The sequence below is a fragment of the Notolepis coatsorum genome (genome assembly GCF_963971535.1).
Source record: "Notolepis coatsorum genome assembly, chromosome: 8".
Classification (NCBI taxonomy): domain Eukaryota; kingdom Metazoa; phylum Chordata; class Actinopteri; order Aulopiformes; family Paralepididae; genus Notolepis; species Notolepis coatsorum.
The window spans coordinates 150608104-150625985 of NC_140172.1; the positions used below are offsets into that span (position 1 = coordinate 150608104).

The 17882-nt window shown below is 43.8% G+C and overlaps 1 protein-coding gene across 1 annotated transcript in view; it reads left to right on the forward strand.

The window, feature by feature from the left end:
* Positions 1–854: 854 nt before the first annotated feature.
* The window catches only part of igsf9bb (immunoglobulin superfamily, member 9Bb), a gene marked incomplete at both ends in the record, with an annotated part of 506998 nt that continues 489970 nt past the window's right edge, over positions 855–17882 (forward strand). The window contains 1 exon segment of the mRNA XM_084319954.1: positions 855–918. Within this exon segment, the coding sequence (XP_084176080.1) occupies positions 855–918 (64 nt within the window).

A 17882-nucleotide genomic window follows, 5' to 3' on the forward strand; every position in this document is an offset into this window, starting at 1 on the left:
AAGTAGAAAAACTAAAGTAATCTGTAAAATAATACAGTGAATTTCGTGTGAAATTTTTTTTTTTTTTTTTTCAGTGTATCAGCGACAGCCGTGTGGAGGATATACTGGTTGCATAGTTGTTGTAACTACACTGATGATCAGGCACCCATTTCCAAGGGGTTGGATAAAACTGCCAATAATATCCTTCTTCTAAACACACATCTGTTACGTGTATAGTCTGCTTGCAGAACGCACCCCGCAATGACAACATGTGATGACGACGAGCACCAGACCAGACTATAGAGTTCCTCCCGATCCGACCTGCCCGGCTCTCCTCTCAGTCTCTGGAGGACCATGAAATGGGAATATAATAATAATAATACCGCAGCTTCTTCGGCCACAGACAGACAGCATCCACGCTCCAACTCACCTTGAAACAGTTCACGCGTCCGGTTCCCCTGCTCCTCGACGCACGGCGCGGGGACGACGACACCGAATCCACGCCCCACACCCGCCCACCGTCGCCAATGGAAAGCGTGCGGAGGCGGACCCAGGGTCTCTCCTAAACTGTCAGAGGCTTGGTTTCAGCACCGGGAGGGAGCGTCTCCGGTCCTGTCGGTGCTGTCGGTGTGCAGGTGATCCGCCTCAGCTACAGTAGAGAGGAGGAGGATGCGAGAGGAGAGAGCAGGAGAGGGGGAAGAAGAAGAAGAGAGAAGAAGGGAAAGCGCCGAGGAAAAGTGTGCAGCGGGGGATGTCTATAATAAAACGGATACCAACTGCCTCAGTCGTCCCGGGGACATGGCATTGAAAGAAGGGGCACTTTATTGAGATATATATGATGATGATGAGGTTTATTTCTGGTCGGCAATAGTACTATGATTTGGTATGTGGCCACTTTGATAGCAAGTGTATTCGGCACCCGAGGAACAGCGGCCCAAGGTGAGTTGAAGTGCAATGTTTATTATTCCAAGACAGCTGGTTTTGCTCCTCAAGTTTCGAGTGCTTTTTTCTTTACTTATTAGTGTGTGTCTCTCTGTTCGTCATATTATGCGTGTGTGTGCCGGGTCAGCAACAAACACGCAATGCGAGGCTACACATCATTCACACTCACATTAATAATGGAAGTTTATGAAGCAGTCTTACTGCTGCTGCACCTATTATAGGACTGCTGCCATAGCATGCATGGGGACTGGGGCTATTCTCTCCATCCTATAGGCCCAATGATTGATAACATAGATATATTTAGGACGGGATCTAAGGCAGTTTTGTGTGATAGCTGTATAGGCGAATTGAGCCAAGAATGGAGCTTGGACATAGAATAGGACTTATGTAGGAATTGAACATGCAAATGTATAATTTTCAGTGACAAGTGCAAAGCAACGGTTTTTAGTGGTTTGTGGGTAATCCAGAAATGATATGAACTAGTCTTCTGAGTTATCTCTCTCTCTCTGACATAGGCCTACGTTTTGGGGGGTTGACATCCTCGTCACATGCAGTCACCCGCACTTTCAATAATCTGATGCATATTGTTGAGTTAGGATAACGTTTTTTAATTTTTTTTTACATTCCTCTCCATGACTAGTATTACAACAAAAACGGGTAGTTTAGTGAGTTGCTAGTGTAGATTTGGTGTAACCCAAAGAAGGACTCAGTAGCTACAGTATGCGAGTAGGTTATGTTAACCTGTTAATTTGGACTTGTTCCTCTAGTAACTCCATGTAGTATCCGTTTTGTCCACTGGAGGGAGTGCTTCTTAATGACAGAAAGCACTGCATTATGGTACATTAAAACAGTTATAGCAGCCCCATTGGCACGGAATAATTATTATCGGAACACTATTTCAATGTCTCTGGCTTATTGTTATTGTGTACCTGAAGTCCAGGGTAACACACTCTGGCTTATGACAAGTTGCTTGAGTATTTTATATTTTTTCTTATTTGTATTTACTCAAACATTTACTGTACACGACTTGTGTAAAGAGAAGTCATGCGTATTCATTAGACAACTGTGTGGTCGTGTCTGGTAGGTATAGAGTAATTCCGATCTGGGATCTGTTTGGACCTCTCACATCATTATAAATGCTGCATGGTCCAGTGTCCCAGACTGTGTGAATGATCTGTCACTCCCAGAGGAGAGACGTCCCTCTCAGAGAGGAGAGATCTGGAGAGACGTCCCTCTCAGAAGACAGAGCTGTCCCCTAACAGCTGTACGATCTCACATGAGATATGGTTTTGAGAAGCGAACATTCTAACGAATACGTAACAGCTGGTACTGGTCATTGCAAGCTGTGAAGTTCAATGAAAATACGTCTCTGACTTTATTGCCCGATAATTCCTCAAACAATGCAATGCATGTGATGGTTGTTGTGGCCCAATTGGGTTTTAAATCCTGTGTGTATTTTAACATCTGTTTAAATAAATGCATTCATTCATTCATTCATTCATTCATTCAGGTTGAAGCTCATATAAATCCCCATGATTACATGATGAAGTAGTATCGGCTTTTTGACTGGAGCTCATAGTTTACACACCTTTTAATTTGACCAGTACATCAGTGCCAAAGCCTTATACTCTAGCAGTTACAGGGCAGTAGATTTCACTTTAATGAGCTCAGGATAGACTTCCTGGATAGTATACACCTAATATAGTATACACTTTCTGGATAGTATACACTTAATATAGTATACACCTCCTGGATAGTATATGCTGGTATAGTATACACTTCCTGGACAGTATACACTTTGTGGATAGTATACACTTAATATAGTATGGACTTCCTGGATAGTATATGCTGGTATAGTATACATTTCCTGGATAGTATACACTTAGTATAGTATACACTTCCTGGATAGGATACAGTAGAACATTCTCCACAACCTTTAGGTTATAAACTGTGAAAAATACATTATTGCAACTAGTTGGTAACTAAAGTGAAGTAGTAGCATACCTATTGATACACACTGTAGGGTAGGCAATGGTGAGCTGCAGTGATCAATGTTTAAGGAGCCTGATATTGCTGTTAATCTTTCCAATAACCTATTGTTGGATTTTGATCATAATCAGCCAGTATCACCTCTTTATCTTTGTGTTTGTGTAGTTCCTGCATTGTGTTTATTTCTCTCTCCGACGTCGACCTTCTCATACTGGCTGTACAATCTTTGTCATTCCCCTTTAATGCAATCCGTAATCATAAGAATTCGACACTGGCAACTTGATACCTTTCTTGGGAAAACGTTGTTTATTCCATAAACAAAGCCTCATCATCAAGTCAAGTCAAGAGTTTTATTTGTCACGGCATACGAGTATACAATGAAATGCGGGTGGTCTTGCCCGCAACGATGTGCAATACAGTGGGTACAACATATAATAGAATCCAATACAAAAAAAATTGTGCAATAACAGGTAACAGGTAACATGGTGTGACATCAAAATCGGTATCTGTACATAGTTATTTACAGAGCATATAGGACATGCTAGGTAGCTTTGGTAGTGCAATACACTGTTACTGTTGCTAATACTGATTTAAAGTGGCCTTTCCTTTTGGCAATAAGTGTGAGTGTGTGCGCATGAGTGTGTGCCCGCTCATGTTGAAGTGTTAAAGTGGCTGCTAGTGTGTGAGCGTGCACAGCGTGCGTGTCGTGTGTGTGCTCATGTGTGCTTATGTGTGGATAGTTCAGTGTTCTGTGGTACTCAATGTTCATTGTTCAGGACTCTGATGGCCTGGGGGAAGAAGCTACGCCTAAGCCTCTCTGTCCTAGTAGCTGGGGTTCGCAGGCCTCTGCTCTGCGCCTGCTCTGACCTCAGCAGCTGAAACAGGCTGTTATTGGGGTGGTGGGGGTCTTTCATTATTCTGCAGGCTCTGGATTTGCACCTCTTGTTGTATAGAACCTGCAGGGGAGGTAGTGCAATACCCGTGGTACGCTCGGCTGAGCGCACCACTCTCTGTAGAGCCTTCTTGTCCTGTGCCGTGCTGTTTCCATACCAGGCAGTGATGTTTCCGGTCAGGATGCTCTCTACAGCTCCTGAGTAGAAGGACTGGAGTATCTTCCTCGATACTCTGAACTTCCTTAACTGTCTCAGGTGGTAGAGGCGCTGTTTCGCCTTCTTTACTACTGTGTCTATGTGTGTTGACCATGTCAGGTCCTCTGAGATGTGGACCCCCAGGTACTTAAAGCTGCTCACCCTGTCCACGGTAGCCCTGTTAATCATCAGTGGTGTGTGCGTCTCCTGCTGTCCTCTCCTATAATCCACGATCAGCTCCTTGGTTTTACCAATGTTCAGGAGCAGGCTGTTGTCCTGGCACCAGCGTTCCAGTACCTCAACCTCCTCCCGGTAGGCCTTCTCGTCGTTGTCCGAGATCAGCCCCACCACCACCGTGTCGTCTGCGAACTTCACTATGGAGTTGGAGGTGAACTTGGCCACACAATCGTGTGTGTAGAGTGAGTACAGCAGGGGGCTCAGAACACAGCCCTGGGGGGACCCGATGCTCAGGGTGATGGTGTTGGAGGTCTGACCCCCCACCCTGACCGCCTGGGGTCTTTCGCTCAGAAAGTCCAGTACCCAGGCGCTCAGGGCGGAGCTCAGACCTAGCTCGATCAGCTTGTCCACCAGTCTGGTGGGGACTATGGTGTTGAACGCTGAGCTGTAGTCAATGAACAACAGTCTCACATAGCCCCCCTTCTGACGGTCAAGGTGCGAGAGGGTGCTGTGCAGTACCTGGGAGACCGCGTCGTCGGTGGACCTGTTTGTCCTGTATGCAAATTGCATAGGGTCCATATCACTGGGGAGGGAGGCACAAATGTGGTCCTTGACCAGCCTCTCGAAACATTTCATGACCACAGAGGTGAGTGCCACCGGTCTGTAGTCATTTGGACATGTTGGGGAGGGTTTCTTCGGTACAGGGATGATGGTAGACATCTTGAAGCAGGCAGGGACCACTGACTCCGCCAGGGATTGATTAAATATGGCGGTGAACACTGGGGCCAGCTGGTTGGCACAGGACTTGAGTATGCGTCCTGTTATGCCATCTGGGCCAGCAGCCTTCCTGGTGTTCACCTGCATAAATGCTCTTCTCACACTGTGTTCCGACAACGAGAGAGCGTCCCCGCCCCCCCGCGGTTGCCCCCTCCACAACAGCCGGCGCGCCAGTGACGTCCCTAGCCGGAGAGCCAGCAGCGCCACTGTCTACACCAAACCGAGCGTAGAAGGTGTTGAGCTTGTCCGCGAGGGAGGCGTCGTCGCTCCCCATTGAGGGGGCGCTGACTTTATAGTCAGTTATTGTCTTCAGTCCCTGCCATAATCCTCTTTTTGTCGTTTTGTGCCATTTGTGTCTCCAGTTTGTCAGCATATGTCCTCTTAGCAAGTTTCACAGCCTTGCGTAGAGTATAGACTGAAGCCTTATACTCCTCCATGTTTCCTGACTCTCTACCCAGGTTGTAGGCGGTGGTGCGAGAGTTCAGAGCTGCTCTAATAGTGCTGTCCACCCACGGTTTCTGGTTTGGGAAAACCTGCACCATTTTCGTGAGGACAATACCATCAGCTATTGTTGTTATGTAGCTCACCACTGTGTCTGCGAGCTCGCTGACGTCACTGGCGCTTCCTTTGAACATATCCCAATCCGTGTCTTCTAACACGTCCTGGAGCGTGGCCTCTGATTCGTCGGTCCACTTCTTTGTCTCACGTGACACGACGGCGTCACGTGATCTTTGTTGATATGCGGGAAATAGCAAGATGGAGTCGTGATCACTCGAGCTTGAGGACCCCGTTAATGGCGGAGCGGCTACTGCATTGTCATCAGATGTAAACCAGTTCTGTATTGTCCTTGAAAAGTATTTGGAAGAAACTAAAATTCATTATTCTAATGGATTTCTCCTTTCACCCCGCTCGCTGGTTGTCGCGGCCTAGCTGTTATCCCAAAAGCCTGCTCAGTGCTTATCTAGTTGTTTATGTTAAACAAGCTGCCGACCGACCTTGGCATACACACACACCCTGCTTGCTGCTAACACACTGACTCGCTCTGTCGTCCTCCTCCACCACCTCTACCTCTCTGACCTGGCTATAAGTAGATGCTGTCATCCACCCATATTTAACACTATATACACATTGAAAAACCTAGATTTCCTTCACTATCCATTAATTATCACGCAGGGTGCCGGACTCATTTCAGAAATGCAGGCCAGGAGCCAAAATAGGCTGCAGACTCACTCACTCCATATTTGACGATGAATCAGGGGAAAAAACCAAGGCTTTCCTCCTGACAATATGATGAGTCCTTGATGGGAGGCAGTTCACACTATAATACAGTGATATGATGAGTCCTTGATGGGAGGCAGTTCACACTATAATACAGTGATATGAGGAGTCCATGATGGGAGGCAGTACACACTATAATACACTATAATACAGTGATTTGATGAGTCATTGATGGGAGGCAGTTCACACTATAATACAGTGATTTGCAACAGAAAGGTGCCCCCTGCTTCAAGCTATTATCACGTAGCTGTAGTGTAATTAGTGTTGTCAATCATACTGTATTTCAAAGGTAAACTCTGGCCCCATGTCCTACTTACCGGCAGTGATGTTGTCGAGCGGTAGAGTAATTCATCGCTGTTCTTCATACTGGACGCCTGCAGCTGCCGGCTAGTTAGCCACAGAGCTAATGCTAAGGCAATGGGGCCACGCTCCAGTCTGGGATGGGGCCAACAAGCCCTGAACTCATGGTGTAGCAGGTTCCAGCTCTAGTGTGGGATGGGGCCAAGCCCTGGACTCGTGGTGTAGTAGGTTCCAGCAGTTATTAAAGACTGAAGCGTGGCCCCAACTTGATCGTGTGTGAAGACCACTAGTGTGCTGGGAGAGGACATTGGGCTAGGCGTCCACGATTCTGAAGTTACCCTTTAAGGGAGATTTATTTTCCAGGCAAATTAACGGCTTTTATAAGATGCATTTGATTAGAAAAATGTATAAATAACTAAAGAAGCAGCCACATATAATTCACTTATAATTCACTTAATGAGAAAGAATCTGATTGGACTATTGTGATGCAGCTGATCTGTTTCCAGGGTAACCACCGGTTAATTTAGTTAACTAATTAACAACAACACCAGTCTCCTTAAATACTAATTATAACTTTTTTAATTGTATTTCTTTTTATCTAGGCGTACCAATCAAGAGGTACTTTTTAATTCATGACCAGTGATCACACCGTCCTCCAACTGTGTATAATTACTTGTTGTTCATGGCTTGCATTTCTCCCGCTGAAGGAGATCGTTTGGATTTTTGGAAGCCTAATTCTTTATTTAACCAGGGTAATCACGTTTCCATCTCTTTTTCAAGTGGACCCTGGGACGTTTCAGCAACGCCCTGCTTCACATTCACACAGTTACGTACATTCACACCTGGGAGCTGCCCAGTACAACCACAGTCTGACACTGTTGACCACTAGGAGCTGCCCAGTACAACCACAGTCTGACACTGTTGACCACTAGGAGCTGCCCAGTACAAACCACAGTCTGACACTGTTGACCACTAGGAGCTGCCCAGTACAACCACAGTCTGACACTGTTGACCACTAGGAGCTGTCCAGTACAAACCACAGTCTGACACTGTTGACCACTAGGAGCTGCCCAGTACAACCACAGTCTGACACTGTTGACCACTAGGAGCTGTCCAGTACAAACCACAGTCTGACACTGTTGACCACTAGGAGCTGTCCAGTACAAACCACAGTCTGACACTGTTGACCACTAGGAGCTGCCCAGTACAAACCACAGTCTGACACTGTTGACCACTGGGAGCTGCCCAGTACAAACCACAGTCTGACACTGTTGACCACTAGGAGCTGCCCAGTACAAACCACAGTCTGACACTGTTGACCACTAGGAGCTGCCCAGTACAACCACAGTCTGACACTGTTGACCACTGGGAGCTGCCCAGTAAAACCACAGGCTGACACTGTTGACCACTGGGAGCTGCCCAGTACAACCACAGTCTGACACTGTTGACCACTAGGAGCTGCCCAGTACAACCACAGTCTGACACTGTTGACCACTAGGAGCTGCCCAGTACAACCACAGTCTGACACTGTTGACCACTGGGAGCTGCCCAGTACAAACCACAGTCTGACACTGTTGACCACTAGGAGCTGCCCAGTACAAACCACAGTCTGACACTGTTGACCACTAGGAGCTGCCCAGTACAACCACAGTCTGACACTGTTGACCACTAGGAGCTGCCCAGTACAAACCACAGTCTGACACTGTTGACCACTAGGAGCTGCCCAGTACAACCACAGTCTGACACTGTTGACCACTAGGAGCTGCCCAGTACAACCACAGTCTGACACTGTTGACCACTAGGAGATGCCCAGTACAACCACAGTCTGACACTGTTGACCACTAGGAGCTGCCCAGTACAACCACAGTCTGACACTGTTGACCACTAGGAGCTGCCCAGTACAAACCACAGTCTGACACTGTTGACCACTAGGAGCTGCCCAGTACAATGACAGTCTGACACTGTTGACCATTAGGAGCTGCCCAGGAGCTCACCTCCCCGCCCTAATTTATGCTGCCGGTGCGGGGGATTGAACCATCAACCTTCCAGTGACAAAGCCCGCTTCTCTAACCTTTAGACCACCACTGTCCCCACCGCTCAGCACCGGCCGTGCTGTTCCTCATACAAGCTCTTAGGGGTGGGAATCACCAGAGGCCTCACGATACGATACTATCACGATACTTGAGTCACGATACGATAGTATTGCGATACTAAATATATTGCAATATGCTGAGTATTGCGATATTTAATATTGCGATATTTGCGATTTATTACCTTTTTTCAACTGCAAAGTAAAACCTTGTCAACATGTTTTATCTAATCAAATAAAGTTCAGTCTGTTCATCTCACTTCAATCATTTCTATTGCAGATCATGGTATTTTCTCAAGCAGACAGATGTAAACACTGTGTCGCACGTACCTGACAAACTGAACTGTTTGTATTACAGTCATATTCCAACTTAGCTGAATGCACATGTACTATTACAGGTATTGAAATTAACAATGCAACTTCCTTATACAAATATATATATATATATATTTATGAATAATAAAAAATCGATACTTGGCGTCCCTGTATCGATACAGTATCGCCACGCAAAGTATCGCGATACTACTACGTATCGATCCCCCCCCCCCCCTACTAGCTCTGGCTAGCTAGCCTCAAACCGATGAAAAGTCAATGGGCGTTGAACTCTATACAAGCTGACTGAGGCTCACTGAAATGTACAACACACTGTGTGCACACAAAGTAGATTCCAATGAGCTTCAGTCAGCTCGTGCCGACGGGAGCTCGACTCCATTGACTTTGCATCGATTCCTGGCTAACTATTCAGAGATACAGTAGTAATATGAGGAAGAGCTTGGATTGTGCTGAGAAAGGACGCAACGTCATCATCATTGAAATAGGACTAGGGTTCCAGAAACTCGTGAACTTTTACCCTGAGTAGGACTACAATCATGATGTTTTTAATCTGAGTAGGGCTACACTCATGACCTTTTAATCTGAGTAGGACTACACTCATGACCTTTTAATCTGAGTAGGACTACACTCATGATCTTTTAATCTGAGTAGGACTCATGATCTGTGTTTTTGATTTCATGACCTGTTTTGAATCTCTATGATTTTGTGTGAAGCACCTTGTAAACTGTTTTACAAATCGCTATATCAAATGAATATTACCACATTAGTAAGGTTATTACCACCATCTATTATCATTTATTGCTATTCGTGGGCAATTATTATTAGTATTATTATTATAGAAACAGACCATCAACCAATCATCTCCACCGGCTGTGCATATGGTCCCCGTGCCTGGTTTTAACACTTGGATGACGCTCACTGTGCTCTCTAACACACAGACACACACACTCACACACACACACACACACACACACACACACACACACACACAGACACACACACACACACGCACAGACACACACACGCACACACAGACACACACAGACACACACCCACACACACACACACACACACACAGACACACACACACAGACACACACACACACAGACACACACACACACACAGACACACACACACACACACACACACAGACACACACGCACACACAGACACAGTCACACACACACAGACACACACACACGCACAGACACACACGCACACACAGACACAGTCACACACACACACACACACACACACACACACGCACACACACACACACGCACACACAGACACAGACACACACACACAGACACACACACACACACACACACACACACACACACACACACACACACACACACTAAGGCTGAGCCTGAATGTTCGAACGTTCGTTCGTTACGTTAACGTTCGAATTCTAAATCAAAATTCGAATTTTTCATTTTTAATACATTTTTATTTATTTTTAATATTTATTTTATGTGTCTATTCATTCTGTTTAAACCAATGGGGGTTTTTCTTCACAGTTGCAGATAAAGATTAGGCTACACTAATATTATAGTATTAAAAAAAACTGCTAAGTTATATTCATTAAAGGAAGTTGATTTAATAAAAAAAAGAAAGACTCATTTAATCAGATTAATCACTTTATTAAAATTGAGGATTTAGTTTGAGGATATTTAAAAAGAAAAAGAAAAACAATTATTTTGAAAAAAATATTTTTAATTTAAAAAGAAAATGTTAAATTAAAAACGAAGGTTCGAACGTTTGTTCGAAAAACCCTGACGAAGTTTGAATCCCAAAAAGAGGCTTCGGGGACAGCCTTAACACACACACACACACACACACACACACACACACACACACACACACACACACACACACACACACACACACACACACACACACACACACACACAGACACACACACACACACACACACACACACACACACACACACACACACACAGAGACACACACAAAGACACACACTGGGCAGCATCCTGCACTTTCTCAAGCTGGCAGCTGGCAAACATCTCAACGTTAGACAGTTATAACACTGGACCCAAGCCAGACGCTCTCTGTCTCTCTCTCTCTCTCTCCCCTCATCTCTTCCTCTTACCTCCCATTCCTTCCCTCTCTTCATCTTTTCTGTCTCCCTCTCTATACTCTCTACATGTCTGTCTCTCTATCTCTCTACCTGTCTGTCTGTCTGTCTCCATCTGTCTATCTCTCTACATGTCTGTCTGTGTCTCCATCTGTCCGTGTCTCTACCTGTCTGTGTCTCCATCTGTCTATCCCTCTACATGTCTGTCTCTCTCTATCTGTCCGTGTCTCTACCTGTCTGTGTCTCCATCTGTCCGTGTCTCTACCTGTCTGTGTCTCCATCTGTCTGTGTCTCTACCTGTCTGTGTCTCTACCTGTCTGTGTCTCCATCTGTCTGTGTCTCTACCTGTCTGTGTCTCCATCTGTCTGTGTCTCTACATGTCTGTCTGTCTGTCTCCATCTGTCTGTCTCCATCTGTCTGTCTCTCTACATGTCTGTCTGTCTCCATCTGTCTGTCTCTCTCCATGTCCCCCTGGTACTCTCTATCCTCTCTACCTCTCCATATATATGTATCTCTACCTGTCTGTCTCTCTATCTCTATACCTGTCTGTCTGTCTCTCTATCTCTATACCTGTCTGTCTGTCTGTCTCTCTATCTCTATACCTGTATGTCTGTCTGTCTCTCTATCTCTATACCTGTCTGTCTGTCTGTCTGTCTGTCTGTCTGTCTGTCTGTCTGTCTGTCTGTCTGTCTATCTCTATACCTGTCTGTCTGTCTGTCTGTCTGTCTGTCTGTCTGTCTGTCTGTCTGCCTGTCTCTCTACCTGTCTCTCAATTTGTGTGTATTTCTACCTTCTCTACCAGTCTGTCTCTAACTGTCTCTCTACCTGCCTGTCTCTCTATCCTTTCTATCCGTCTGTCTCTCTACTAGAGCCATATGAAATCCGTTTTATTTTTTTCCAAATTCCATTTCATTTTTTTCCAAATTCCGTTTTTTTCTTACAATATTTCATGAAAGCAAAGTGTTTTGTTTGTCTAAGATTTAAAAAGGTTTCAACTTTACAGCACTAACAAAGTTGAACAAAGTGCTGTACAAGTCCCACAACATAAAAAAAATAATAATAAATTATTTTTGTAATACATTTTATTAAATTTTTTTACAGTTGATTCCATTTTTATTGCTCAATTCCGCGATTCCGTCCGCGATTCCGTGAACGCGGATTTCATATGGCTCTACTCTCTACCTGTATGTCTCTCTCCATCTTTCATCATAGACCATGAGGGACTCTTTCATCCAGAGTATCATAGACCATGAGGGGCTCTTTCATCCAGAGTATCATTAGACCACGAGGGACTCTTTCATCCAGAGTATCATAGACCATGAGGGACTCTTTCATCCAGAGTATCATTAGACCACGAGGGACTCTTTCATCCAGAGTATCATAGACCATGAGGGACTCTTTCATCCAGAGTATCATAGACCACGAGGGACTCTTTCATCCAGAGTATCATAGACCATGAGGGGCTCTTTCACCCAGAGTATCATAGACCATGAGGGACTCTTTCATCCAGAGTATCATAGACCATGAGGGACTCTTTCATCCAGAGTATCATAGACCATGAGGGACTCTTTCATCCAGAGTATCATAGACCATGAGGGACTCTTTCATCCAGAGTATCATAGACCATGAGGGACTCTTTCATCCAGAGTATCATAGACCATGAGGGACTCTTTCATCCAGAGTATCATAGACCATGAGGGACTCTTTCATCCAGAGTATCATTAGACCACAAGGGGCTCTTTCATCCAGAGTATCATAGACCATGAGGGGCTCTTTCATCCAGAGCGCCTTGCTCTGCCCACTGAGCATTCTATCAACTTGTTTATTTTCACCCTGGTATTCTATCCTGTCTGTCTGTCTGTCTGTCTGTCTGTCTGTCTGTCTGTCTGTCTGTCTGTCTGTCTGTCTGTCTGTCTGTCTGTCTGTCTGTCTGTCTGTCTGTCTGTCTGTCTGTCTGTCTGTCTGTCTGTCTGTCTGTATCTGCCTGTCCCTCTCTCTCTGTCTATATCTCTGCGTCTGTCTCTCACTGTCTATCTTTCTGCCTGTCTGTCTATCCTCCTCCATGAGAGAGAGAGAGTGGGTGGAGAGAGAGAGAGAGAGAGAGAGAGAGAGAGAGAGAGAGAGAGAGAGAGAGAGAGAGAGAGAGAGAGAGAGAGAGGGAGAGAGAGAGAGAGAGAGAGAGAGAGAGAGAGGGAACATAGTGGGTTGTGTTAATGGAGGCTTGGGGCTCCACAGCAACCGTCTGCTGTCATCCGCAAACACACTTGTTAGCCTACACACACACACACACACACTCTCTCGCACACACACACACACACACACACACACTCTCTCGCACACACACACACACACACACACACTCTCTCGCACACACACACACACACACACACACACGCACGCACGCACACACACACACGAGCACACTCTCTCACACACCACACTCCCTCTATCTCTCTCTCACATACCACTCTCTCTCTCTCTCTCTCTCTCTCTCTCTCTCTCTCTCTCTCTCTCTCTCTCTCTCTCTCTCTCTCTCTCACACACAGCCTCCCTGGGGGAAGTGTATGTCGTTAACCAGGATATAACATATGGCCACTAACACACTAACAGACTGCTCTCCTAGACTAAGCTAAAGTCATTATGACCAGGCTGTGTGCTAAATGGCGCTGTGGTGAAACTATTACCATGACATGCCAAAGGGAAATGGGGGGGGGGGGGTGACTTGCGAGAGCTTGCGAGATTTATGTGAAGGATTTCTTTTATGGATCTTTACAATACTGATATCCACGATATATACATATCATTTGAAAATTGTTTGTCTAAAATATTAAAACAAGTACCAGATCATGTGTTGCACTGCATGCATGATACACAGGAAGTGAAAAAGGGGTCCTCAGAGATATAGCTGACCATACTATTGCCTGATTTAACCAGGATTATGAAAAAGTCTGACGGTGTTTACGGAAACTGAGGACACAACTTTGATAGGCAGATTTTTACAGAAAATATAGTTCACTGTATTGTTTGATATATTTATAACCATTATTTTTCATTTGATTAATATATTTTCTAATTTTTAAAACGTTTGATATTGTGATATCTTGCTGAGGACAGGTACAACAACATAATTACTTTGTAACTACAGAGCCTACATTTAAACAAATTCAATAGAAACTGTAAAAAAATATATATTAGTACAATAACATGGGTATACACAGTTATTTTACATTTAACTTTGTACGCATATTATTTATTGTACATTTCTTGAGTTTGAACATAAAGAAGACTTTTCTATGAAGGACATAATTGGTCCAGACTCTCAAGAATAAAACATAGAAAATATGTTATATCGCATTGTAATTTGTACTGGAAAACTAAATATCGGCACCCAAATAATGTTAAAGCTATGAAAGATATGGGGGAAAAAATAAGATATTTTGACCAAATAGTATTCTCAATATGAAAGTATCATATATCCATCATGAAAATAGATATTTACTATACTGTCGGCCATCATGTGTCGGCTACATGTCGTAAAACCTAAATATACATATACTTTATATTTCTAACTTCATCATAATTGTTTTCCTTGGAGCAGTATTATATAGTAATGTGATGTCATTGTAATTATTGTATGATCATGTAAAGAGTGTCACTATTAATTATGTGAAAAAAGTAGTAGAACGCGCTCACCTCACTATACTTGACACTGGGTGCTGTAACCTCTGATATCATACATAAAAATAGGGAAACATTGTCCAGGCACGCACTCCAGGTTTTTCCAAATTTTTGGTGGTCTCAAGACCTGCTCTATACCCATGTATTTTAAGCCAGAAATATCATGTCCTAACTTATTAAAGTGCCTTGCAACTGAAGACTTCTCGTAATTTCTTCTTATAGAACATTTGTGCTCCGAAATTCGATTTTTAAAACGTCTTCTTGTTTTTCCAACATAGTAAAGATTGCAAGGACATTTAAGCAAGTAAACAACAAAATCAGAATTACAGGTAATCCGGCCTCTAACAGCGATACTCCTACCTGTACTTGGTTGTAAATAAAATGTATCTTTAATCATGCCATGACATTGGGTACAAGACAAACATGGAAAATTGCCATTTGGAATATTAGCCATAAAATGGGTAAATTTTTGGGGGAAATCTGTTTTAACTAACTGGTCCCTTAAGTTAGGTTGCTGTTTGTAGAAGTATTTGGGTGGTTCCTGGAACACACCTCCAATCTTAGGATCTGACTTTAAAATGTACCAGTATTTGTTCACAATATCACGCTTTTTGATTTACACGCTTCTTTTTGATTTACATAATTCTGAAAAGGTTGTGCTTGTAAGTGGTATTTTGTACTTTTTTGCAGATCTCTTGTGGGAATGTGTTGTCACTTCCTGTTTGACTTGTATATACTAGGGTCACTTACCCTTCATGCTTCATTCTGAAGAAGGTGTGTTCACACCAAAACGTCATGATTACAGGCTGCCACTATTAATTATGTGCAAATGTTATCTACTTTTGGTAATGATGATGTAATGACCACATCTAACCTCGGTTACCGGTACCGGGCCGAGATTTATTTCACATCACAAATGGATCAATACAGTCCGTATTAAGATGTTGTGTTTCTTTTTCAAATGTAGCCAAGAGTAAAAACCCTAACCCTATCAAAACAGCATTCAAAGTGTATATTTTCAGCACTACGTTTGTTTACCAATGATTTTAAGTGTTATTAGTGAAATATGAGCTTATAAAAATCTCTGCGCATTGCACCGGAAAACGGACGATTTAGACGCGAGGACAGGAAGCCGTCATGAAATCATTGTAGTCCTAAGAAAGAGGAGACCCAGGGCTTTCGATGGACGTAAATTTCATAAAACTACACTACCCAGCTCACACCAGCCGCAGACAAATGAATATACAAAAACAAATATTGACGTGAAAATCTTGTTTATATCTCACAGGTCGAACAAACCTCAACGTTATTGCCAAAAAGATAAGATAAGATATTCCTTTATTGATCCCCTTGGGGTCATATTGTTTCTTTACCTTTCCGTAAACGTCTAGGGAAAAACGTGTCTCAATTCGGTAAAAAATGGCGGAGCTTTGGACATTATACAAAAGTAACTGTACTTACAGTAGATTTAATTCACAGTATCATTGCTATCTTTGCTACCCTGTACTAAATCCAGATTTAACTCTGCCATTGGAAAGAGGAGATTTAATTTGGGCCGATCCATAGATGTATGACTTGGCCATAATAAGGTAATTTATAGGCCTGATATTCTATATTCATATTTCATGTGTCCGGATGGCAAAATTTAGTACTGTATCTACAAAAAAAACTGTAAATCATCTGCCCTTTATTCATTTGCTTAGATTTTTTGTACACTTGATCTCAAGAAGGTGCTGAATTTTTCACTTTTGGTCAATGTTGGCATGGTGTTATTCAAAATATTCTTCTTTGGTTCATTACAATTTACTCAAGCATAGTAACAGACACAATATTTCTGACACTGGGAATACATACACCGAGGTCCATAGATGTCCCTAGATACCAAGAACATGCAAATGGACCTTGTAGAAGTGGATCAATCTTCCATTTACTTGGGTATGTACTTTTAGGCGAATTTTCTGAAAATATGGCTAGGCCTTAAGAGGTTAAGTAGAAAAGCCTAACCAGGGACAGGCGTTCCAAATTAGCCTTGGCTAGAAATCCTACATCCATCTGTATCTCATTATTGTAACTTGTTACAATGAAAATACATTTAGAGGTGGAGTGAATGCATACAAAGTAGGGCTGCAACAACTATTTTGATAGTTGATTAATTCATTGAAACGATTAATCGGATAAAAATGAAAAAAGAGAAAAACGGAGACACACAGGTCAAGGCCCACCCATGCAATGAGCGTATCGTTGTGACATCACAATGTCACGGAAGGCCAAACGGCTCAAATTAAAGGTGTGCATGGTGTGTCTGTGTGCATTTCTCTCTCAGTATTTATATATAGTAGCACCTAGACCTACTGTAGACTTGTCTTGTATAGGGCTGGGTATCAGAATTCTATATTTTTACGGTATTGATAGATTGAATTCCTTCATTACTATTGAGTATCGAAGAACACTGTTTCATTAGATACCTCAGTAGTTGATCTCACCAGCGTTAATGAGCCAATAAGCGTGTTTGTTTCCAGATATATAGATTGGCCGTTTCTTCCGTTCATACAGCGGGACACATGACGCACGTAACTCACTGAAACCTAGCAACAGCCCTCGGACTTCTACTCCCTCAACCAAGCTACCCCCCCAAACTACTGCTTCATTGCCAAGCCCTGCCTCTCTGGCCGAGGGGGGGGTCTTGCCGTTTTCCACAAACTCTCCCTATCCATCACTGAACTGCACCTAAACCTCCCTCCCATGCTATCCTTTGAATACCTTGCCTTTTCCCTCCCCAACTCTATCACTGCACTCAGGGGGGCGAAACTAGAGCCCGCCACCCGCCATTGGCGCTCAGTTTTTACGTTTGGCGCCTCCCACTGAGAGGTCTGCCTGCCGTGTGGCGGGCAATCAAATAGTCATGTGAAAACCGAAAATCATGATCCAATTCTGAGCGGAGTTCTCACTCGCTGTCTCAGCACAGACATGCAGCGCACCGCGCACTGCTCTTCCTACCCCTCCCGCACCTGTTTCTGTATGCTGCATGTAAACAGAGGACAGTCACCGTGACGTTAGTCTAGTCAGAGGGACCTCCGTGAGCTGATGTTAGCTACTGTTACAAAATGACCCAGTCAACTATTCACTTTTAGTTTAATACATGAGGCA